Consider the following 25,889-nt stretch of genomic DNA (forward strand, 5'->3'; position numbering starts at 1 on the left):
AGCCACCACTGCCACACCCTGAAACAACTCCTTACTTGTTTCTAAATATGGCAGCCAAAATGAAAGAGGCCATGGCAGCAGCTCACGCAACAGAAAAAATATGCACTTAAAGATAAGGTAGAAAAAAGCCAGGGTGTGTTGGAAAGGCTTTTAATTGAATACAACAGGGCTGATCCAAGTGATAGCTTGTACACTCCTGAGGGCCTAACTAATGAGAAATCAATGGCTTAGACAAGCAAAGTGTGTCACAGCGGCCACCCTTTTGCAGCAATGTTATTAGGGTCTTTAAAGGACAGACACAGCACTTAAAGCCCCTGATTTACATGCACTTACATTATTAAACCCTCAGTTCTTTTAGTGTAATTCTATTTTTTTTTTGAGTCGAGCATCATTTAAAATGCTTTTCAAACTGTGGACGTGCAAGATATGTGTCAGAGTTGAAGATGATGAATATACTGTTTTTTGGCTGATATCAGACGATATATAAAGCTGCATGGATTCAGCGGTGTGGGAAACGACATATTTGACAGACGTGTCCTCCACACGTTGCATCATGTGTTTGTCTGACTGCCTGTCTGCAGCACGATCGTTCATTACCGAGCAGTGAGGGGAGCTGGATGTGTTTGCTCATCACTTGAGTTGTAGGTGAAGAAACTATCACGAGACTCCTACAGACTGATGAGCTGAATTACTCTTTTGTTTGCCTGCTTGTGAGAAAAGATTGAGACGGCCGTGTGATAAACAGGATGGGACTGTAAGATAAGTATAGAGCTAAGTGTCGGCACCTGAAGCCAGCATAACAACAAAAAGTAATAAAATGGTTCTTGTTAACCCAGTTTTTAAAAAAAGGATCTAATCCATGTTAGTTTGCAGAATGTCATCACATACAACTTCCCTAAAACTGCCTCAGGGAAAGCATAGTTTTCTTTCTGTGGTTGATTGCCTGCCTCCATCCATCTATACTTGCACTCATTACCATCTGCAAAATGAATCATTTCAAGGTAAGTGCAGCGAAGTTGTTAAAGGATATCCACAACTCCCAGAGCTTTGAAGCAGGGATTATTAAGACAGCATTATGTTATCCATCAGTCATCATTGAAATGATTACGGATTCTGCACACATACGAAATGCATGAGAGAATCACGCGGCTGTGATTGGTTATGATACGATGTAAAAAAACAACACAATACAAAGCTACAGGTTGAAAACATATAAGACATTATGTCATTTTAAAAGCCCATAAACTGCTTCAAAAGCTTACAGCTTATTATAGCATGAAGATAACAAACCTCCTGACACTATTTCACAACTGATGTTATTCGTGCACATCACAACTCACATGACTAGTTATGGTAAATACCCACAACGGCATCAGATGAGCAGCAACAAAAATAAAACACTAAGAAAGGAATCAGCCAATCGGGAGTTTTAAAACTGTAGAACAGGAAGTGATTTGTTGTGGCCATGTCATAGTAAAACGTGCACAAACCCCTCGTCAGACTACTTGTTGATGTAACATACTGTATGTACAGTATATCCAGCGTGTGGTATAACGGGATGCGTGGCCCTGTCTCAGACCTGATGAGCATCTTAAAGCTGCTCCATAGTTTGACCGTCGAGGCTGCAGTGCTGCACAAGGAGAACTTTGTGAAATACAACATCTTCTTTATCCCTTTAAGCCTCTGTGTTTGATCTAAACTGACTTTTTTCCTGTTTACCACTTCCTCTCAGGTAACCATGCCCACCTGCACCAGCTCCAAAACATTCAGCTCTCGCTTGCTTTTACAGTCAGCAGCTCCGGAAGAAAACCATCAGACCTGAAACAAAAACATGTTTGTCGTCCAGGCTACGTCAAAGTTGGTGCATGGTGGCACCGTACCATGTCTAAGCTCATGGAGGGCATGACTGATGGAGGACAACCCGGCGCGCGGTTAGCGTGACATCAGGCCCTGGTCTAAAAATGCACCAAAGTACACACAGCTGTCCTTTTCTTTGTCTGAATGTGGGGCAGACTCGACACTGACAAAGTTAAGAGCATGTTAGTGGCTGAATATATATCCCACACGAGAGAGCAAAGAATATAAATGATTGAGGGACTTTGGAGAGATTACTTTATGAAAGACAGATCAAGACTGGACAAGCCTCATCTTTTATAGACTCAGTGAAAGAGAATAAGGAAACAGTCTGTAGCTCTGGGCTGGCGTGACAGTTTAAGCTGCTTTAAACCTCTTCACTCCTGCAGCCACAGTCCTGCAGGCCAGTGGAGGGGAATCCACAGCAAACGCAGGGACGTTTGATTGAGTTATCGCAAGCTTACACAGAGTCAAATGATCGAACACATTACAAGCCAACAAACATGCCTAAAAATCAAAAGCTTCATTCAGTAAAAAACAGTAAAGGCTGATTCCAATGAGCTAAATGCAATCATTCACTCTGAAGTGTAATGTGATTTGTATTGGGCTAAATTCAACTTGCTCAAACTCAATAAGAGCAACGAGACGAGCTGAAAACAAGCAAGACGCAAACAACATCGAGCAGAAAGTCTCAGGATGGATCTTTATCGCAGCAAATCTCACCCAAAAAATTAGTCTTTTGCTAATATATGAAGTAATTAGTGTGTTTTGAGGATGTCTGCTGCAATGTCTAAAGCATGAGAACCAAACTGTTGTTGCATCATTAGGACTGTGACTGTCCCTCTGCCGTGCCCACTAAGGTAAGGTTCCCACACCCATAACCTCCTCACTCCCTGCTGACAAATACTTTCACACCCATGTGAAGGGAAGCTGGGCGCTGTTACAGTCACCTTGTTAAAAACCTGCTCATTTCACCTCTTAATTGGAAACAGATACAGTGCTCTGGGTCTTTAGCACAATATTATTAGCTACTAGTGCGATGCACTGTAACAGAGGGCACCAAAGCTAAGGGAAGGGCAGCTGGGGGGAGGGGTCTGTCTGACATGTCGTTATTAGACAAAGCAGGACCTGGAAAGCTGATACCTTCCTCCAAACCACTTGGACTGGTTTGTTTACAGGCCTTGTGGAGGGAGACATTTAGATCATCCTTTGTGATTGTAAGATTACGTTAGCATGTTTGCGTCTTTGTTTTCAGCTTATGAGCATTCAGGGATAAACTTCAGTTAGTTCAGAGGAGAAATCTGTGAAGATAAAGTTCACTAAAAGAAGAAAAGACTGCTTTGCTTTTGCCGATCCCTCCAACGAACAAGTCACACTTTGGATTCTCTACCTTAAAATGATGTGTACAGACAAGTTCGAGGCCTGGATTTATTCTGCTGCAATGGTTAGCATTTGTAGCTAACTAGTTATCTTTATCGATAACTTTTAATGGAGTAACTTTTATCCAGTGCCAGAGAAGACTTCTTTATCTAAGTGAGTTTGTGTGGTTGCAGGTTCGTTCTGCGTTTCACAAAGCAGGATTATTTATTCAGTGGTGAATGAACTCTAAGTGACAAGTCATTAGCCAATGAATGTGCGGTTTCACGGCCAAACAGGTGGTGAAGGTGGAAATGTTTATCTGGACTACAGGAAACAGGACCAATGGCTGAAGTCATGGTAGCTTCATCCATCTTTTATGCCATGTATGCTAAGGACTTCAAATACACCCAGGATAATCCTCCACTCGGACTTTTAATTGTCCAAAATGGAATCAGTTTTGTATTCACTGTGATCCAAAATGAGCAAAGTGTTTCCTGAGGATCATTTTTCCATATATTTAGGATCTGCAGCTTTTGTCTCCTGAGTTGTCATTAAAAAGTTTCATCAGGTTGACCTTCACTTTTATACACTATCATCACCATAGATTCTTAGCATTCATCCCGTCGGGATGCGTCAGCAGCACCATCAAACTGGGGACTGTAATCAAAGTATTAATCTTACACTGAAGATGGTACAGTTTGTCTGTGAGACCGGGATAATAAAGATCATTCTAGAACGTCTTACAGCATTATTCTCTTAGTCTTTCCAGGTGGAAATGTTTATTTATAGTGAGGCCAACCACTGTTCTGACTTGCAGGAGCTTCGTGAACAAAAAAGCACTCAGGACGTTTCTGTTTTGTAGCTGGAGGTCTCCCCAAGTGCTGCGGTGTGCAGACCTGGCCGTGTCCAGCTTGTAAAGCATTGTGGATGAGAATGTCAGGTCAGTTATGTGAGCCATTTGGGAGAAGAAGGAGGCGAAATTCTCAAAGGTGAGTGGTAATTATGTAATGACATCGAGCTACCTAAAGTTCATCCGTGGGCTGTTAATATTAGGGTCATAGGAGCGTCGAAGGACTGTAGAGACCAGCAGTAATAGTTTGGTAGGTGATCTTATGACATAAATCTATTTTAAATCATTTTCCAATGTCAGGCGAACCACTCATACAGATTAAATAACCGACAACTGACAGCCAGAGCTACAGTGGAGAAGGAGGGGCTGGTGTGATTTTGTCACTACATTTCTACAGCGTGTTCAGGTGCAGAGTGTTTGCGTGCAGTGCCATGCTCTACACTTTGTTTAGCAGCTGCGAACAAACCGAGAAGCCAGTCGTTAGAGTATCTGATCGATTAACTTCCTGACATTTGGCTAAATAAACCTGATAAAAATGACTAGCAGGCAGTTTTCGCCTCCAGGTGTGACTTCCAATAAAGGAGTCACATCTCTGCCTGTTGGTGTTTGCCCTAAGTGAGCACGCCCAGAACTCAACACTACAATCAAGCGCTTCTTGCTGTCCCTCTGACATTTGTGGTCTCCGTAGCAGCTCTCTGTGTGTTTACCTATTAGCCTATTTACCTAATAATAGCTAATGGATGTGTGTATGTGTGCATCACTTTTCATTTGGGCTGTGAAATCAGATTAGTTCTCCTGTGTGCTGTGTTGCGTGTGCACACTCACATGTTTGATTTGAGCACAGTGTGTGTATGACGTGCACGAGAAAATCCTCCATGCTCCACAGAAACGCTTCTAGCTGGCTCCGCTTGTTCTTGTGTGCTGTTAAAAATACTAAAGCACATCTAAGTGGATAATGAAGCGGATATCTGCAGGAGGGAAACGCTCCAGGTCTTAGGGAATACGCAGGACACCCCAGACAGGTTTAGTGCTGTTGAATCACGAGGTCATGGGAACCATTTGGTTTAATTCTTGTTTTCAGTCATATTTAGTTATTTAAATCATTTTTAGGTGCGTTTATGAGAGCATTATCATCTTAGCGAAGTTGCCCACATGCAACACTAAGGTTGGGATTATACTTGCATGTGAACAGACTTCTTTGTGGCCCCATAACTCAACGAGGCCTTGAAAGATAAAAGCTACTGCTTTGTCAACTATTAAGTTCAAGTGTAATTAGGTTCATATACTCGGACCGGTGTGAAACGTGGGAGAGAAGAAGCAAGGCAGATTTATGTGGGCTCAACTTCTCCCAAGGTTCTTTGCACGTTGGTCCAGCAGCGTCATTAGAAATCTATTAAAACCAGCTTCTCTTTGCTAGAGTTTGGTTTGCTTTTGTTCTCCAATAATCAAAAATAAGATCATTATGAAGCACGTGGATCTATGGCAGTGCAGCTGGTAAACTACTACTTAACAAGTTAGCTTGTTGCAAGTACTCATTAGTGACAGGGTCATTTCAGCAATCGGGTTTTGGGAGAGTTGAGTCGATTTGTGACGGTGTACTCCGATCCTGCCTTCAAACACGTGTAATGAAAGTATCGAGGCGTGGCTATATATAAACTGTGCTTACATCAGCTATACTGTATCAGCTGGGCAGAAAATTTATGAATCCATATCTGATAAAGTATAAACCACGACACAGCTCACCCACACATGAAACACTAACTGGCTCAGAGGTCACTTTGCTGATGTTTCTGACTATGTTAATTATGATGATGGAAACTAAAGTCCTCCCATAAGTAATGTTTCTTTAATTTTGGCCAGCCTTACTTGCTCAATATGACTTCATAAGGATAGGAAACCTTTACACGGTACATGTGATACCCAGTTCCCCTCTTTTCTCTGTGCAGTTAAGGTTTTGCCACCCCCCAAACCAACAGCCAGACCTCACTGACACTTATTCTTCCTAACAGAGAAACTCTTTGAGACGAGTGCAAGTTTCACGTTTCTCATTTTCTCCCACACAACAACACAGAATGTGTGTGTGTGTGTGTGTGGGGGGGGGTTGGCAGTAGTGTACGCTGTCTGTTTACTCATTAGAAACAAATCCCTCTGTTACCCTGTCAAACATGGTGACCCTCCTCTGCCGACTCCCACTGACGCGTTTGTTCCTGTTCTCGTCTTCGTTTCCACGTTCAGTTTTCTGCTGAGTTTAAATTCGTTTCATGAGTTATCTTTGTGACTCAAGCTGCATAAAAGCCTCATCGGATGTTGTGCCGGACTGCATTATGCTGCACAGACACTTCCTGTTTTGTCTATTGTCTGATTTTTATTTTGTTTTTTTACATGTGCTGTGCTGAAACATTGGAAATGGAATAGAAACCCCCTTTAGATTAAAGAATCAGACATTTTAACATAGAAAAGGTTTTATTGTTTTGACTCAAAAGCCTGTAAACTCCCACAGACGAAACAAAATCTAAAAATCTGATGCACATCTTCACATGTATTCACGTAGTCAGGGTATAGCATAGTAACTAAATGCAAATTAGTCAGAAAAAACAAAGCAAATGGAAACATTTTTACTTTATATTGACTATGTAAGGTTTTTGTAATGCCACGGTCGTCTTTAAAACGCTCAAGCAATCAAGAGAGCGATCAAGCAGGGATTCATGTGCCTTCTTTGCTTTAAGTGTTGCCTTCCTCTGTTTGGTGGAGGTTAGAGCTATAGCCTGAAAGGTAGCTTTCATATATTTCACTTTTTCTTAATACTTAATATTCATTAAACCCCTTCAGTCAAGATAACACAGTAAACTACAATGTTTTGAAAGCAAATACAGCAGTTATTATAAAATTAAAGGACAGCCTTTGAGTATTAATTGTGATATTACTTTTTTATAGCATTGATATTTCTACACATCTAATCAGCCAATCACGTAGCAGAAACTCATTGACTTTAGGCATGTAGACATGGTTACATCAGCCTGCTGAAGTTCAGACTGAATGAATGCACGTGGCGCAGACGGGCGGTCTGAGTATTTTACAAACTGCTGATCTACTGGGATTTTCCTAAACAACCATCTCTGTTTACAGAGGACAGTCTGAAAAAGACAAACATGAGGTCATGTGGTACGAGGTCTTCAAGATAAGATGAGGCTTGATTGTTATTATTACAGAGCTTGGCCTTGTGAGGAGAAGGATTTTAAATGTGAACCTGAATTTAACAGTGAGCCAATAAAGAGACATTAATATGGGAGAAAAGTGATAAATGCACAAAGTAGTTTTTCAGCATCATTCTGAGAGGCGGTCAAAAAACGACTCCAAGGCCCGCCGCAGAGTTTTTGGAGGGAAAGGTAATGTCATCTGGTTGGATTGTGTATTTCTGAGGGTTTTAGAGCCGAGAACAACAACCTCAGTTTGATCTGAATTTAGAAGCAGGAAATCTCTTTATTGTATCATCTGGCTTCGTGGATAAATAAAGATGGATATCATCTGCATAATAATGAAAATGTATGCAGTGTTCTCTAGTAATACTAGCTAAGGGAAGCATGTATGTAAGTTTGCCATGTCCATCCCTTCATATGTATGGTCATAAAAGGACACACACCAGGTATCCAGCAAGATAACGTCACAAAACTCAAATAATCTCAAACTGGTTTCTTGAAAATGACACCGAGTCCTCAAACGGCCTCCACAGTAACCAGATCTCAATCCAGCGGAGCCCCTTTGGATGTGGTGGAACGGGAGATTCACATCTTGGACGTAACCAACAAATTCTCAGGAATCGTTTGTGTTCATTAGGGACACCTAGAAAGGTGTCCCTAATGAAGTGGCCAGAGTGTGTATATATCAGTTTTTGTTGTTGTTTCTACAAATATTTGGTTAATGCCAGCATTTTCTTTCTAAAAGCCAGCCTTCTACCTGTTCTGTTTTTCCAGTTCAGATCTACTAAGAATATGAAATCATTTTAAAATCTGTGTTTATATTTAAACCGGTCCAAAAACCAGCCAACTGCTATTTTTTCCACTAAAAGCCTGACTTTGTTTGAGATCAGTTTCCTTAGTTTGCTCTTCAGCCTCACTCACACAATGCACAGCTTTACAAACTATATTTTAAGCGAGTTTTATGATCTGGGTAGCATCTCCCACTGAGAGGCTCCGTTACCAAGAAATTGGACCAGACTGTGACACGCTTCACTGGGGAGAATGGAGAGTGGAGCACAAAGATGGAGCTGCAGAGAAGTAAAATGAGACACGACTGGCCAAAGGAGTAAAAAAAAGGATAAGGGGAGGCAGCAGAGCACAATAATAATGAAGGTATGGAGGGAGACGCTCAACCACACAGAATGAGACGGCAGGCTGTGAGCAGTGCAGCATCAGTGCGCTTCTGCTCATCACTCATTTATCATTTCATTTGCAGAGGCTGTGGTGCAAAGTATGTCGTTTTTATGAGTATCACCTAAGAGGAGGGCACATCTCCGAGTCTCCGAGTTGAAGAGTGAATGATGAAAATGGTTAAAATGCAGAGATGCAAATAAACTCAAAGGATTTTCAGCCACACAGCTTTTATTGAATAAAAATGGCAGCTTGGTTTCTGCCTGCGCAGCCGCCTGCTTAGAAATGATTACATGTCTATTTGAGAGAGAAAGGAAGAAATAAACTGGGAGTGCGCTTCCTCTAAAGCTTCTATAGGTAACAGACCACTCAACCCTGCACACACACACTGGTGTGTCTCTGCAGGAGTCGGCCATCACAGATGTTCTCAGTCCATCCCTCCACCCATGGGAGAGGCTGGCGCTCCAGAGAGACACAAAATCTGTTCTTTAACTCTTTAACAGGCCAGTGGATCGATAGCTGCACACACGAGAACTTCTAACCATCAAAAACGCTTGAAAACAAGCAACAACAAAGGGAGGGGTTCATGAATATTTAAGCCACCTTTGCAGGTAGCTGTGTGTTTATTATTCTGTGTGCAAGTTCTTGAGAGAAAGTGCCAGAAATCGTGAGCTTTAGCTTGTCTGCAGCATGTGTGTGACAGCCTGGAGACCCCTGATGCCTGCTGGTCATTAATAAACATGATGATGAATGTTTAATCCCCATCAGCGGGGCGGCATAGGAACAGTCACGGGCGATATCGACAGAGCCGCACACACGCCCACAGACTCGGCAGATTGGACAAACGGCAGGAGGGAAGTTTGAGGCGCTGAACACGGGGTTAACCACTCAGGACTCAGGATCTACTTTTCTGTGTTTGGAGAATTTCCTCTTCAGTATTTTTTTATGCATATTAACAAAAAACAAAGGAATGATTGACGGCAAACTCTGATTTCCATGTTTTTCCTCTGTAGTTGCTGCTTATCCATCTAAAAGGTTTCAGAGACATGTGGCGTAAACATGTCTGACTCCTCTTCAATATAATGGAACTAAGTGGCACTATGCCTATGAAAAAATATATCGGAATAAAGAAAGTAACAACATCTGTTTCCAGAAATCTTGTTGTGAGCAGTTTCTTCTCCTTATGAAACTACACCTGCCAACTGCACCACCGTGCCAAAGGGAGCATGCATTTATCTGCGATGAGATGCTTGTGGTGGGACAGCGAGACAGAACGTCAGCACTGATGGTGACCGCCCTCATGTTAGCTGGCCACACCCCAACCTTTGGACGGGAGTGAGTTGCATAGAAACAGATGACCACATGAGTTGTAGAGAGAGACATAACCAGATAGTGTTTCAAATGCATTTTTTGCACTTTGAGCAACACAGTAGCTCCAAACCTTGGTAATTCTCACCAGACCAATGTAGATGGATGAATAGCACCACACCCTGAGGAAACACGCGCACATTTTGATCTTGGGTTTAACTGAGAAGTATGAACAATCCATAAAAAATAAAACATTTTTTTAAAAATCCCCACAAAAAAAAACATTTGCTTCTAAGGAGCTAAACTGAGAAGAATTCTCTTGGTAACGCAAAGTGTCCCATATCTGAACTTTTTTAGTTTTTCAAAAGACGTGCAAAGGTTTAACGCATCAGGAGATTCTAGCTTCTAATATGATCCCATAAACAACAACACGTGACATCTTACACCCGGGGTCTCAAACTCAAATGAGCCTGGGGCCCCTTCTGGCACCGTCATCTCACTGGAGGGCCACTTTAGTGTTCAAGTAGTACAAGAAAACAAACAAGAAAACACCCACTAATATTTCCTAAAATGTAGTGTTTTCTTTGTTCTATTTAATTTCAAATAATGTTTAACAAGAAAAAACTGCAAACATGAACGCAATTTTTTCTCACTCTTGACTACCTGAAGCCTTTCATTGAACTACCAAATAAACAGCTCTTTCTGGCCAGACACGTGGCAGCACTTTTGCTATAATTTTGTTTGTATTTAACAAATATGCAGGCGTAAGTATGGAAGCCCGTTTCCGCCACTAAAAAAAAGGATCCATAACTCAAAATTTCGAGTTATTTTCTCAAAATTTCGACATATTAACTCGAAATTTCGATTTATTAACTCAAAATTTTGAGAAAAGTAACTCGAATTTTCGAGTTAGCGCTGCCAATCAGTAATCTACGTGAATGACGTCATTTCCTCGTTACCCGGAAGCTGAAGCCCTCAGCTACAAATGCTACAGCTAAGCTACCAGTATTACATCCAGTCGTGAATGCACAGATTGCTTTGTGTTTTCAGCCTGGCTTCACAAATCCTTGCGTTATTAGCTGAATCACATGGTGTTACTATCAGCAAACGTACTCGCGAAAGCGTCAATTTGTTGGGATCCGTTTTTGAGTGCGCGTTCCTCTGCGCCATATGCTTCCGAGTAACAAGAAAGCGACCTCATTCACGTATATTTTTGATTGGCAGAGCTAACTCGAAATTTTGAGTTATACTTCTCGAAATTTCGAGTTATGGATACTAGCTTTTTTGTTTTTATTTAGTGGCGGAAACGGGCTTCCATACATAAGCGTACACATTAGTTTTTGAGTCAAGTGAAAATTGTTTTCTTTCCAAATAAATCTCTCACTGAACTAACACAGCCTTCAACATGTTTGCACTCTGTTACCTCGGACAGGTCCGCGGCTCCGCGGTAAGGAGACCTCCGGCTAATACTTCGGGTTCCGTGTCGGGCTCGTAGCCGGGAACTCACTTTACTGTCTGGGTCAACTTTGCTAGCGAGAGGCAGAAAGAAGCGTTGAAAGGCTGCTCCAGCAGAACTTTATTGTTTTGGAGAAAAACACGAACACAGTGTACAGTCGAGTCTTAATAGCTTACTTCCAACTGGGCTGTCAGGCTCTCTGTTTGGCTGCAGTGGTTATTATTATATTTACATGCTTCCAGCTCCCGTTTCTGCTCGGTAGCAACTCCTCGCGCTCACACACGGAGGGGCGCACGTTCTCCCTGCAGCGAGGACTACACCGCCCATGGGGCTACAGTCTTAAAGGGCCATGTCTGTAACACGCTGGTCATATTGCCTTCTAATTAAATCATTTTTCGAATAATAATTTTTAAAACTATTTCTTCATATCAACATCCGGGCTGCAAGTAGAGGTGACGTGGGCCGCGTGTCATTATTCAGGAAGAAAACGAGTGAAAAGTCCACCCTGTGATTCTGTAGCCTGCAGAATCTCTCTCAGCTGCAATAACTTGAAGTCATGGTTCTCACTCCACGAGCCGGTGTCCACCAGGCTTTAGCTGTCAGACGGATTTCTTCACATTTGACTCTGGAGTACTTTGGTATCCAGAGGAGTTTGTGGTCAACCCAACAAACTGCTGGGTGCCCAGATCATCAGCCCTCCACCACCGTGCTGACAGCCGGTCTGAGGTGTTTGTGCTGATGTGCTGAGTTTGGTTTTGTGCTTCATGGACGAGCGTCTCCACTTCGCTCTCGTCTGTCCAAAGGACATTGCTCCAGAGGTCTTTTGGTTTCTTAAGATGTAATTTTGCAAACCTAAGCCATGCTGCCGTGTTCTTTATTGAGCCCTTATAAACAAGCCAAACATGTTCAGTCCTTTCTTAATCATATTATTAACTTGAACCTTTAACATGCTATCTGAGGCCTGTAAAGTCTGAAATGGAGCTCTTGGGATGCATTTCCCCAGCTTTTTTAATGTTTACACTTGTGAATAATCTTTCTCACTGTGGAATGATGAACTTTAAATTGTTTTGGAAATGGTTTCACATGCCTTGAGAATTGATGGGAAGGTCCTCTAAGATCATTGCTGATGTCTTTCCTCCTTTGGCACTGAGCTAACACACAGCTCAGAGGTGCTCACACCGATGCAGCACCCTCGCAACTCCCATGGAAGCAGTAAAGGTGTGCTTTATGATGTCGTCAAGGACAAAACCTTAGAATTAAAAAGATGATGTACTTTCTTCTCTTTTTTCTGTCGTACGTGAACAGGAACAAAGAAAATGAACATCTGAATAAACCGAAAGAACTGATCACAAATGCTTGTATCGATTTCACGAAAATGTTATTTGCTGTATTTATTATTGTGAAATCAGACTGCAGCATATTCCATGATACCTTGTTTTTTAATTCAGATATTTGCTGCTGAGGTGGTAGGGATTTCTACATGAATGGTCTATTGCTAGAATACTTCACACACCTGGAAAAATGTTCAAAAGTACAACAAGTCGGCTTTCTTTGATAAAAACAAGAATAAATACAAGAATTTGATATTTTAAAGAATATAAATAATAAGGTACAACTGCAGCAGGCCTTTGACTTTGACATTATAAAGTAATAGATTTATGACTGTGTGGTATTCTGTGGGGGATTTGGAAAGAAGACAAAGAAGGTGCTATTCCTGATCCCAGAGCTGTTTCAGGAGCTTTGACTTTATGTTGAATTTGAAATATACTGATCCTAGCGCTACTTTCAGCCTTCAAACTCTCCATCAGGTCTACACGTTCTAACATCTACGAGTGCTGCAGTCTGTCCATGAAACACATTACCAGGTTTGATCACATGCCACGCACCACCACCATCACCCCTCGCTCCGGCCTCATTCTGGTGAGTCTGGAATTTCCTCTTTTTTTATACTTGACACCGTCTGCTCCGTCTCTTGTGCACACTTGTGAGAGACGCCTCCGACTCTCAGGAGGGAATCTGCTTCTCACCAAACAAACAGGCAGACAATGAGGAGGCCTTCAGGGCTAATTACCAGCTAGCTGCTGCTTGGAAACGGCAAGGAGGGGTGGTTAAAAAGAGTGGGGGTTAAAAGGGCCCGGGGTGGGGAACAAACAGCGACTGTTTATTCATGTGTGGGCAGGTAGACGCACACTCACTATCCTCCTTAATGGAAACAATGAAGCTTGTTTTGGCGGTTTAAGAAGCAGGTGTCACATCTGCAGGAAGAAGCTGAGTCAGCCTTTAATAAGCAGCTTTTATAAGGTCGTCTTTCTCAAATGATGACAGACCCGTGAATGGAGGCAACACCCGGCGCATGAGAGTAAAACAAATACAGAAGGCCTGCAGTGTGTTAAGGCTGCACGAATGTGTGTGTCACACACCTCGTGTCGCTGCAGACGAGTGCAGAAAAACGAGAGGCGGCTTCATAATGAGAAAACCGATCTGGGATTTGGTTAAAGAGTGCGTACGACATTTTAACGGGCTCACCCTCGTGTGTGCACCACTAATGTCAGAGTGATGGGGGCTGCATCCAGTACCTGCCTGTCTTTCCTGATACACATCTCCCAGTTTCCCCCATTCTCAGGCACAATGTGCTGCGCTGTCAAACAGCCCGCTCCCTGCTTGCTCAGCATCTTCCGCCTCATCCCTATTGCATACTCCCCAAGCACACATATATGCATATTCGTTGTCTGTGTTAGCAGATTTAATAAGCTCCCCATCACCCAGCACAACACTGTGCCTGCTGTGAGCCATGGTTGGACAAAAAACAAAACAGAGAGGGGGAATCAGGTGTTTGTGGATTGTAATTGCCTCCATGACAACTCTCATTTTCCTATAGTCCTCCTTCTGTTCCCAACAGTGGCGCCCTTTAACATCCCCTGCCCCGATGACCCCACGTTCACCCTTCGAGAAATGCAGAGACAGCTGAAGACGAGAAGTAGAAGCACCAGCAGAGCTCGTGTAATCGCTTCAAGGCAGCCACTTTTAGCAGATACATGATCTGTTTACATGCACCTATGTTTACTGATATTTGTGTGTTTTGAAGTGAGGGTACGGGCAGGAAAGATAGGACCGCTGACAGCGTGCACGGAGGTAAGAGCTGCTCGCATCCTAAACGGCGAGGCCCGTGTCTCTGCCCCGGTGTGTTTGCACACCAAGTCGTCACACTGACAGCTCCAGCACGCACACACACAGACACATACAAAGGATGTGAGTATAGAAAGGTCTTCAGTGACGAGCGTTTAACCCCCCCCCCAATCACACACACCTCTTCAGTATGCAAATACACACTGACTTGGCGCAAACAGGCGCTCTCTCCTCCTCTCAGCAGTCTTGGGGGGAAAAAACAGACTGCTTGCCATCAAATTTCTGTTCATCTCGAGAGAATGACACAAAAAAGTCTCATCAAAAAATGAGACAAAATGTTCCGTGAGAGGGAATCATCAGCCTTATCTAAATGTGATACATCTGAATTTACTGAATATCTTTTATTTCCAGGCTGTCTCAGTCCAGGTGAGGCTGATGGGTACAATTGCACAGACGTTTCTATCACGACGCGAGCTGTCAGCATCAAATGTGTCCGAGTAAACAGCACGAACACATAACCGTTCATCCAATTTGCAAAGTACTGACGTGCAGTCACCCGAGGCCGTGTTTTGTCTCTCTCATGATGAATTCCATCACAGCCTCGGCGTCGTACTTTCAACTTTTCCTTCTTTAAAAGCTATAAAACACAAACCCCCACCTCCCCTGTGGCTCTGCACATTAAAATTCATGCTAAAAGAACAGAAAGCTAAAACCCGAAGAGCTTTGCTTATACCTGTATGCTGCAAGTACAGGCACTGCTGATGTGGCCTTGAGCGAATCTCCTCACCAACATCCAGCTCCGGTGCTGCTCTAACTGCACGCACACTTCCTGTGGCACAGTGGGACAGCTGTATGACCTTGCTCTTTTGCAGCGAGCCCAAGTTCCTGGGTGAGGAGAACTTTGGACGCCTCCCAGTCTAGGAGTGTCTGCTGGCCCTGATAACGGGAAGCCGGGCGGGCAGTGGCTTCTTGAAAGCAGAGGAAAAGTTATGCGCACTCCCACAGAGCTGAGTAATTACTGTGGCTGCAGACTGTGAGCTGAGATAGGGGATTCCTCTCCTGCATAACTAGGTGGATGGGAGATAGATGGCTCTGTCTCTTGCTCTGACTCCATCTCTGGTGCTCATGAATTTGTGCGAGTGGTCACACCAGCAGAGACGCTCTGGCTCTCTGCATCTGGCACAGGCTGCACAGTGAGTGAATATGATATCTGGGTATCTGGCCATGGCAGATAAAGGCTCATTTTAGTCTGGAGGCTTTAGGAGGCCTAATCAATAGCTTTAATCAATTAAGAATGCAGCAACTGGGAAGCTGCAGAAATCAGCCAAGTCTCACACTAAAAAGACCTCATTCCATTTATCACAACACGTCTGTATTGATCCCAAAAAGGTATGGAATGAGTTCATTTCAAGGACCTGGCACAATGAAGGTCCCGTATGGATCAGTGGTTTCCTTCGCCCGTATCCTTACATCAAGGTTACTGTTGTTTCAAAGGAGGGGGATTTATGTAGCGATATTTTGCCACGGTGCTGTTGAGATGGTGAAGAACAGAAGGTAAGAGAGGTGAGCACTGCAGATTTTGAGCCGTCACACTCAAAGAATCCGGTCTGCACTGAGCACAGTAAGGCCGGCGCACTGACAAGTGCTGCAGCACCACACTGACCCCAAATGGCCAGACGGAGTAATGGCACTGCTATAATACTAAGGCAGCAGGAGCACCATAGCGGTTGTGAAAATGGACCTCCAGTGTATCGCGTAATTGCTGAGAAATCCTCTTTATAGAACAAATTAGGGCTTGAAGTTTAGCCATTATTAGGGTAGGAAATGTTTATGATTCTCCCACAACACAGTAAAAAGCCTTTTACAAGCCAAAAGCTAGCACTGTGTCTAATTAACTTCCTCACAGCAGGGAACTTCTGTGTATCTGACCTGCAGTCAAAACCACACATTAGCGCTTCTGCCAGGGTACAAACTGGAAATGTACCATTATTCCATGCCATTACAGTTTAGTATTTAAACTTTTCCATCTGCTGCCCTCAGGGAGAAGGTACAGGTCTATACAGGCCAGAACATCCAGACTGGCCAACAGCCTGTATCCACAGGCTGTGAGGCTCCTGAACTCTCTGCCCCCCTCTCACGGACAATAACCATATCCAACTTCTTAATAGCAATGAACTGGTCTGCATTGGTGCATCATATCTTTATTCTCTTCCCCCTCCTGCCCCCCCCTCTTTCTTAAATAGATAACTATCATATCTGATATCATATCTCACAGTACAATAATATTGAATGGGTTGCATTGTTGTATTTTGTCATGTTTCTCAGGTCTTTGTCTGAATTTCTACGAACATTATTGCTAAGGATTGTCTTATTGCATTGGAGTCACACTGGGTTAAATATGTACACTTGGGTTTTAAGGGGTATTTATTATTTTCTTCTTTTTTTTGGGTTGTATGGAAGCCCCAAACGCAATTTCATTGTTCTTGACAATGACAATAAATAAATAAATACTAAATACAGTTTTGGTGCCCATGCTGGGCTAAAAGGTAAAGGTCAGGCAAAGAATTTATATGCAGTATGAAGTGCGCATGGGTTGGCACAGTAAACGGCATTAGACTCAGATCGGAGGCAGGTGGGACAGCGTGCAGAGAAAGGAAACCTCACATAGGCTAGTATCCTAAATCATACCCGGGACCTATTTGAAAGCTGCAGTTCCTAAATAAATCACACTACAGTTGTGGCATGCCCTTTACCCAGCCATAGACATGTAACTGAAGCTGCTTGACCTCCGTCCAGCGAATATTTATTTTTATTGTTGTGAATGGAAGACCTAGCCAACTGTTGTGCACATGTGTGTCTGTTTGAGTACAGATAGCCATTGATTGAAAGTTCCAGGCTGTCTAATCTTTCTTTCGGGAGGTCAGCAGGAAGATGGACCTGGCTGACTGCCCAGGCTTTGGGAGGCAGGTGGGAGCTAGAACTTTATGGACTGAGTCATAGACACACAACTGGATATTCTTACCAGAACTCGGGTCTCTACATGCAATCTATTTTTGTTGACTATTGTTTGGACTAAGAGACTAAGCTTAAGTGGAGGTAGAGACATTAAGCAGCACACTGCACTGCTCTTGTCCACCATTTCTCTATAACAATAAAAAGTGCTGAGATGGTGCCAGGAGACACGCTGATGGAGGCGATTGTTTTAATGAATCCTCCAGCTTGTGTTTTTTCGGACCCTAGTGAGGCCATAAATGAGCGCAGAGGAGCTGGGTGCTAGTGCGTGCTGAGTAAGCACATCGACCAGATGTAGCAGCCAGCTCTCCGGCAGGGTGGGGGTATTTTAGCCGGCCTTCTTTATTAGTTTCCTTTTGTTGTGTGGATTTTTTTAAATTATAAAAAATATAAAGGGCAGCAGGTCTCGTGTGGCGTCTGCTTGGATGTCTGTGTTGCAGTGTGGAATTCGCCTTTGTCCAGTCTGTCGGGTCTCAAAATGCTATTTTGGTATTTTGGTTCTCTAAACTGATTTTTGTGATAAAAACAGCTGTGAAGAACTCAATTTATATGATTTACTCAGTTTAAACGACTAACACGCATGAAACTATTTGTCTTAGCTTCATGCACGTGTTGGATCCATCACGGGTTGTGGTCACGTGACCAAACCCAGGTGAGTTCCTACTGTTTGATGAAGAGCGGGTGGGTGGTGCTTGAAATGTCACAGACTATTGAGATGCAATCCAATCCCGTGAATTGGACTATTAATCCCAAAATAATGATTCTGGTCAGCCTGAATGGGAATTCATGACAGTAAGGAGTGAAAGTCTGATGCACCTTGAACTTTTATTCAACATCACAACTCCTGTAGTAGACATTTGGTCTGAGAGAACAGCAGACTATGGATATCTAGAGGTACGTCTCAACAGAAAACCACTACAGGTATGAAATGAACAAGAGAAGACAGAAGGTTAAAACATGGCTACAGGCCTGCATGCACAGAACGATGGAGGATATATTGTTCTCTAGGTAGGCGCTGCACAAACGGCGCAGCCACCGTTCAAACTGTAGGTCAGTCAATTCTGTGCAGGGAGCGTTCTTTTCAGTGAGCTGTCTAAAGCAGAGTTGCACGCACAGTCTGATGTACATCGCACAGTAGTGTTGGATAGCATCGTGAACGACAAATCCAGTCAAAAAGGCACAATCCCATCCTCAACAGTCACCCAGCAAAAAGCTTAGGGAAACATACAGGCTGAAGTCCTCAGACTAAAAAAACTACAAGTCCCACGGTTGCATCCAACAAAGTGCTCTGTGGATGGATGGTATAGCAGCAACTTGAGTTACAAGAACATCAAATCGACCGAAGTGACAGCACACAGTGTGTGTGTGTGTGTGCGCGCACGAGTCTGTAAAGCATTTTCCACTGGTCCTGGGTCAGAAAACAGTCCTAAAGCAAGTGTTTTAAACAGACAAAGCATGTTTATTTCAAACTAAAACAATATGCAGCCGACATCAGAACATCCCTCTGCTCCTTTTTCTTTTTCTTCCCCCGGGCATGTAATGTTCTGTTTGTGTTCACTGGATAATTAGAAACAAATTACAGACATTTATTTTGGGGATACAACATTTTCATGTTTTCTATTTAAAATGCTCATTTTTTTTTTCCAATTATAAGCAGCTGTTCTGGTTTTAATGTATGGAGGCCATTTGTTCTGCTCAGGAGAAAAAAAAAAGAAGAAGAAAAAAAAGCATTGCAAGACACCACAAAAGCATTCATTGAAAACTTTGCAGTAGCATTTTAAAAGAAGAGGAGACAGAAATTGGGCCAACAGCTGCCATTTTCAAGTATATCAATCCGTTGTCGAACAGCCAGGATTTCTTACTCTCTTCCATAGGAAGGTCAAAGCTAAATTTCCCCATATACAATTGAAACATTTTGGCAGGCAATTTGATAAAATTCACCAAGCTCATAATTAAAATGGGTGGTGTGGCATTACAACTTAAAAAAAAGGAAAAAAGGAAATAAAATACAAACAAAAGTCTCTAACCATAAATCAGCTAATGAGCCTTCTATTTAAGTACACTGGTTTCTGTGAGGATAAAATCATTTGTTATCAGACAGTGTGAGTCAGTATTCGTCATGTCCCGTGTGGTGGTGGTAGTTTGCTGACATGAGTACAGAGAAGAAGAGACAACTTTACAAAATGATCTTTTACCTACTGAGTGATGATTATGTCCCCTCAGTGTCTGTGACAGTGTCTACCACTGGCAGACTTGCAGCATCCTCCACGGGCTCACTCTGATCATTGTCCAGCTCAGGTCCACTGACCCCCGGCGGTTGGGGAGAGGAGGGTCTCTCTTGTGACTCCTCCTCATCCTTCTGTCCACTTTTCTGCTCCTCCGCAGAGTGAGTCGTATCTTCGGGGGGGCTGGCAGCTTGTGTGAAGGCCATGGATGAGTCCTGGGACGATGCCTCAGCAGGTGGTGAGGCATGGCTAGGGGTTTCACTGTCAGAAGAAGCAGTGGTCTGAGAGGCGGACTGGGCTATAGGCTGGGATGGTGAATCTGTGCGTGGAGAAGTCTCTGGTTGTGGCGACGACTCTGACTTTGGAGGCGCCTCAGTCAATGTGCTCTGACCTTCGCCGTCAGATGACGGGTCGTGCGAAAGCGTCGAGGGTGTCGGCTGTGCCTGGGGGGCCTCGGATGGAGTTGGGATTTCTGACTCAGGCTCGGGCACGGCTGCTTGGTTCTGTGATGGAGGAGGAGACCTGATCTGAAGTTGAGGCGCTGCCTGATTAAGACCCAGCAGAGGGAGCTTGCCCTGAGCTTGAGGCAAAAGCGGGGGCTGGAATCGTGGCTGAATCTGAGGGTTCAGTTTAAGCGGAGCAAGCACTTTGCCTTGGTTCAGTGTCAGGTTAGGATTGAGAGGTGGAGTTGGTAGAAGAGGTGTGGGCAGAGGGAGAAGGGGTGCTGAGCCTCCACGTTCGCGGTCTCTCTCTTTGTCGTGGTCTCGCTCGCGTTCGTGTTCTCTGGTGCGGTCGCGGCCCCTGTCTCTCTCGCGCTCCCTCTCGCGGCTGCGGCGGTTACCATTCATCTCCCTCCTGAAGTCAAAATCTCTTTCATCTCTATCTCTTTGCCTGTCCCATGGGCGTCTTCTTTCATCTAGGTCTTGATGGAGCTCGCTCTCAAAAGGAGCTGCGGCATTACCACTACGGTTCCAAGCCTGTGGCCCCCCAACAGCTCCAGCATTTACAGAAACACCGGCTGCTGTCCCGGGACGGTTATCAAAGCGGCTGGGGAAGTTCTGCCCAGGTGTGGGACCAGCCTCCGGGAAGCCCTTTGGACCACCTGGGGCCTGGGGGCCTCCTCGCATGCCATCACGTTCATCAAAGTCCCCTCTGGCTTGGTTCCAGCGGTTATCGGGTGTAAACCCTGCAAGGGCCTGCAGACGGCCTACGAGGCTTGATCTGGCTGGCTGAGTACCTGGGGTCTGGAGCAAAGGTGGTCTCACGCCTGCTCCTGATCCTGCAAGGGGCTCCCTATGCTCTGGGGGAGGGGTCCGCAGCAGACCCGTGCTCTGCTTTTCCATCGGAGGAAAGCGGTAGTCCTGGTCTTTGCCCTCGTCAGCTCCAGAGGACGACTCATCTTCTGTTTTGGATACATTTTCACTGGTTATGTTGGGGGGCCGGTGGAAGGGGTCCAGTTGAGGGAAGGGAGCCCTGGGGCGGGATTGAGCTTGGATTGGACTGTCTAGGAGGCCAGGGGTTTGCTGGGCATGGGCCTGCTGCATGAGCAGCGGGAAGCGAGCAGCGGCTCCGGGTTGGAGCAGGTTGGGGCGCACATCCAAAGGCAGCAGGCCGGGCATCCTCTGCCCACTCAGTCCAGACTGATGCAGGGGGTGGGTGAGGGAAGCTGTAGGGTGCATGCCCAGCAGACCCATTCCACTGCGGACAGCATTCTGCATGCCTGGAGATGAACACAAGTGCAGACAGAATTGTTAAAAAAAGGAGACATAAAAATGAATACTAGAAATAAAACTATTCAAACACATTAACGATGTGTCACCTTGCAGCGTGAGCTCTGCAGTAGCATCCATGCCCTCTGCAGACTGTGTTTTCTCATTAGCGGCCTGCTGAGTTTGCACTCCCACTGGGTTGAACACGCCAGCTCCTGGGATAGCCGAGGGCATGAAGCTACCTGGGATGGTGCTTGTTGGAGGAATCATAGCACCGAATGGTGAATCCTTGACAGCATCTTGGCTGGAGCCCACTGAAGGCTGAACCAGAGCTACAGGTAAAAAAAACAAAACAAAAACATATTTAAACCTGACAGTCTAATAGGGAGCTCCACTTTCAAACTCACATCCATGTACTGGTCATAGGTGAAGCATATAGATACTCACAGGCAGATGCTGAGGCCATTCCTGCTGTCTGAGCAGCCTGCATGAAACCTGGACAAGAAAGAATCATTTGTGTAAGCTGGTCAATTTTTCTTGGCCTCATCTTTTTACAACACGTGCATCATTTACCTGGCGGAGGTTGTGAGGCATTGAAGCTTGCCCTTATGAAGGGTGGCGGCGGCCCATAACCTGGCGGAGGTATGCCCATGGTGACAGGGAAGGCAGGAGGCACCAAACCGACCGCACTGGGAACTGCCTGTGCAACCGGAAGCTGAATACGAGGGATATAAGACTGTGTAAACAAAACGCTGTTAAAAGAAAAATAGTGTAACCTCCCAAGTTTTATGATACACAAATCCCTTAACACATTTCAGCAACTCAAAGTTTCTTAATGGTTTACAACAGTGTAGCTAAACTAATCAGAATCAAATCATGGAGGTGTACTCCTTTTACAGTTTACAGGCAGACTGTACCTGCACTGGCATCATGGTAACCTGCTGGTTGAAGGTCTCGGTTTGGGTGTTAGATGCTGCTGTAGTCTCAGTGCTTACTGGCTGACTTGCAGCTTCCTTGGCTTGTTCAGTATTCTTGGCAGCTTCCCACTCTGCAGACACAGACCAAAAAAAAAACAAAAAACAAATACTGTTCAATTATTTGTTTGGATTAAGGAGTTCAGTTCTTTCTTTCCAACTCAATCTTATTCCTCACCGAGTTTTCCAGTGGATAATAAATAAAGGGAATGGAGCAGAGAGTAAATTCACTTAGATGATGAAATGCCAAGATTTGTCTGCCTGGATAACTGTTTTGTTTTCATCATTTGTGCACAAACTCGCATGTTTGTCCTGCTTTTATTTCAACAAACACCGCCACAGAATTAACAGAGCCTGAGTCTGTGCCAAAGAAAGGCTCCTTTCCTCTTACCGTCATTGACAGTCTCCTGGTCGATGATTCCTCCTTCGGCAAAGCCATCCAGGTCATCCAGCTTTACCTTCTCCCAAGGTATGTACGTGACACCCAGGTCCACATCCCAAAACTGCTTGTACTCCTGCTTTACACCTTTGTTCAGAGCCCACGCAATCTGGATCAAAGACGCACAAAAGGTCAAGATAACAGATTATTATTATTGTTTTTTAATAGTAGCTTCCTGTAATATACAACCATGTGCACCTAAATCTAAAGCTTCACCGTGTAGAACGAACAAAGAACACAATGGAATAAACTGTATAGGTAATGTGGACCTTGATGATTTTGGAGCCAATCTTAAACGTGCCGGTGCTGAGCTTCTGACGGGCACGGTATGCATCCTGCCTGTGGACCATACAGATGTAGGCACAACCTCTGGGAGGGATCATCTGCAGAGAGACACGAGGACAGGGGAGGTTAAAGAGAGCAAAAGAGTGTAGCGGAGAATACTGGCAGATTTGTGTGTCTGGTGAAAGAAGGATAGTAACACAGGCATTTAAAAAACACACAGGACAGATCATTAGGAACAGCTACAGTAATGACAGGCTGGGGCACCGTCATTACGTTTCTTGTTAAGAGATCAAAACTACACACTGCAAGAAAATTAGAGGGTAAAGGAGGGAGAGGTCTGCTTACGTTGATGGACTCAATCTGGCCAAACTCTTCAAACAGATTGGTGAGGTCTTGCTGAGTGGCCTTTTTATCCACCTGGCCCACCCACAGAGTTGTGCTGCACACTAGGTAACGAGATGGGGAAAAAATAATGGGACTTTTACTCATCAGGGAAAAAAAAAGGTTTGCAGGTGGTAAACTTAAAATATTTAACAGAACAGAACAATGACTTCCTCTTACCACTGAGAGTCTTGGACCGTATGGGAGGAAGTCCTTTCTTTTGCCGCTCCTTCTCTCGTTCTCGGGCGCGTCTCTCACTAGAATAAGACCGCGAGGACTTCCTCTTGCGATCTCTAGAGCGTGACCGCGACCGTTTTCGATGCTTCCGTTTCCGTGAGCCGGAGCGCGACCTAGACCGTCTCCTCTTTGGAGACCTGGGGAGAAACAATGCCAAACCTTTTGGGAATTCTCTCCATACTGACTTTTTGTCATGCTAATATTAAACCCTGAGCATGTTCCTTTTAAACATCAAACCCATGTATCAAAAGTCAAACCAACCTGGAGCGTGACCTTGACCTTGTTCTAGACCGTGTGTTCAAGGTCTTCTTCTCTTCAGCCTCAAAGATTTCCTCTTCCATCCCATCCGGGCCTTCATCTAGATCCATGTCCTAGAAAACCCATGGGTAATTTCAGGTAAAGCCCATCTCTAGAGCTAACTAATCATTTAATGCAGTCCTGCTTTTAGACATGCATTTCTTTCCAAATATTAAGTGCATACACCAACCTCTAAGTTAGTGTAAAGTTGCAGTAATGGCCCACGGGCATACCTGCTGCTGGTTGTCTATGGAGTCGTCGATCTTATTCTCTGGCTCTGGAAGCTGAGGCTGGCTGCTGCTCTGAGCATTCGAAACTGAGTTCTCTTGCCCAAAGATCGAGTCCTGCCCTTCTATGTTCATTGCCTGCAAAAAAATGCAGAATGCAAGTTGTAGCAAATCATAAATCCAGAACAAACATAATGTTGAACAAGAAGGCCGCTCTGTGTGTGTGTGCTCTACCTTCTGCTGATGCTCCAGCAGCTGCTTCTGAAACTGCTCCAGGTTTTGCTGTTGAAGTTGCTCAGCCAACTGATGGAAGAGGGAGCTGTTAATGGGCTCCGACACCATGGGCCTGGAAGCAGTCAGCAGCGTGATTAGACACAAACTCTCAGGTGGAAGCAGCAGAATCACTATTAATGAAGGACTAAAACAAACGTCAAACACACTGAACTCACAGTTGAGATGTTGAGCTGTCCTTTTTAGATTCTTCATTACGCTCTGAATCGTTCCCAAAGTCAAAAGGACCCAAAAGTTTCTGCAACAGAAACAAAATGTGAGTAGAAGTAAAGAGAATTCAAATGAAGCAAGGATGCATGCCTTCAACAACATCCATGCACACAAGACCTTTGACTGTTTACATACAAAATTCCACTAACTTTGTGTTTTAACTCTTTTATAGATTTCTGTTTCATTTCTTTCTCGCTGGCCAATGAATTCTTACAAAAAGAAAAGTGTTTTTTGTTTCAATGAATGCAAATGTTTTTGCAAATACAAAACTCCAATAAAACCGAGATGTGCATATATACATGGACCCAACTCAAAAACATAACGCCTCCAGCTCTGGCTGCCACAGAAGCATAAAAATAAACTCACAGCTGCTGACTGCAGCATTACCTTATTAAAAGAGGAGACCCTCTGCTCCAGGGGGTTGAGGCTGTTGGCAGTAGCTGCCGCAGTGAGCTGAGCTGTCAGAGCTTGCAACTGCACCACTAGGCCAGCATCCAAGGCCTGCAGCAGGGACGGTTGGGGCTTCTGCTGCTGCATCTGCAGACTCTGCACCAGCTGCTGGAGCTGTAACAGGCGACAACAAAGTAAGTTAAACACCTTCTTACTCCGACAGCTACACATGCTGCTCTGATGTAAACACTTTTTGGGAGGATGTGTTCACTTACCTGTTGTCCCTGGGGACTCTGCAAGATCTGGGCCACAGCAGCCACAGTGTCGGTGTTGGTAATCTGCGAAGCCCAGTCAGGCAGACCCTGCACTATGTTGGCTGGAGTGGCCGGTGTAGCCGGGGTCCCTGGATACACAGAGAGAATCACAAGGTTGCCGTGTTCAGATATGTTAAACACCACAGTAGCAGTGATTAGAAGAGCAAATCTGAACTTTAATGTGCTTCTACTGACCGGGTGTAGTGTTGTTGACCGGGGCAGCACTGCTGGGCATGACGGGTGTGACACTGGGAGGAGGAATCCCCGCTGCCATATCCAACAGAGGCTGAATGATGTCACTCTTGAAAACCGCATTCTTTTGCCACAGATTCAGGACTCTCACAATCTTACTCTGGAATTTGGATGACACAAAAACAATAAGACAAATTATTTACTCAAAAACCTTCTCTCAGACACATGATCTTTAAATATTTTTGTGACCGATCGCACACGAGACATTCATACTCATTCACAAAACAGATCGCACTCATTCGAACGCCCTGTATGTCACAATAATGTCCTGGGAAACCGAGAAATGAGAAGCCACAGAGAGGAACAGAAAACCTATTAAAAATGGT

At 44.4% G+C, this 25,889-nt stretch overlaps 1 protein-coding gene across 6 annotated transcripts in view; it reads right to left on the reverse strand.

Annotated features, from left to right (window-relative positions):
* The window catches only part of scaf8 (SR-related CTD-associated factor 8), a 68,146-nt gene that overhangs the window by 24,553 nt on the left and 17,704 nt on the right, over positions 1 to 25,889 (reverse strand). For 2 of the 6 annotated variants that reach the window (XR_014908940.1, XM_085392499.1), the window contains exons 5-20: positions 25,507 to 25,663; positions 25,273 to 25,400; positions 24,995 to 25,171; positions 24,556 to 24,635; positions 24,341 to 24,452; positions 24,113 to 24,244; positions 23,844 to 23,953; positions 23,526 to 23,719; positions 23,310 to 23,410; positions 22,949 to 23,062; positions 22,632 to 22,788; positions 22,184 to 22,314; positions 21,840 to 22,002; positions 21,714 to 21,761; positions 21,377 to 21,598; positions 19,528 to 21,277 (exon numbers count right to left, since the gene is read on the reverse strand). Coding sequence is in view for 5 of the 6 variants with exons in the window: in XM_085392499.1 (XP_085248625.1) it covers positions 19,542 to 21,277; positions 21,377 to 21,598; positions 21,714 to 21,761; positions 21,840 to 22,002; positions 22,184 to 22,314; positions 22,632 to 22,788; positions 22,949 to 23,062; positions 23,310 to 23,410; positions 23,526 to 23,719; positions 23,844 to 23,953; positions 24,113 to 24,244; positions 24,341 to 24,452; positions 24,556 to 24,635; positions 24,995 to 25,171; positions 25,273 to 25,400; positions 25,507 to 25,663 (3,762 nt within the window). In the remaining variant the exon portion in view is untranslated. Of the gene's footprint in view, positions 1 to 18,132; positions 18,890 to 19,149; positions 21,278 to 21,376; positions 21,599 to 21,713; positions 21,762 to 21,839; positions 22,003 to 22,183; positions 22,315 to 22,631; positions 22,789 to 22,948; positions 23,063 to 23,309; positions 23,411 to 23,525; positions 23,720 to 23,843; positions 23,954 to 24,112; positions 24,245 to 24,340; positions 24,453 to 24,555; positions 24,636 to 24,994; positions 25,172 to 25,272; positions 25,401 to 25,506; positions 25,664 to 25,889 lie in introns of those variants that run through there. The other 4 variants (XM_085392497.1, XM_085392501.1, XM_085392498.1 and 1 more) reach the window with 3 other exon arrangements.

Source organism: Rhamphochromis longiceps, linkage group LG19 (assembly GCF_057381845.1).
Source record: "Rhamphochromis longiceps isolate RC_006_pf linkage group LG19, R_longiceps_female_GT1.1, whole genome shotgun sequence".
Lineage (NCBI taxonomy): Eukaryota > Metazoa > Chordata > Actinopteri > Cichliformes > Cichlidae > Rhamphochromis > Rhamphochromis longiceps.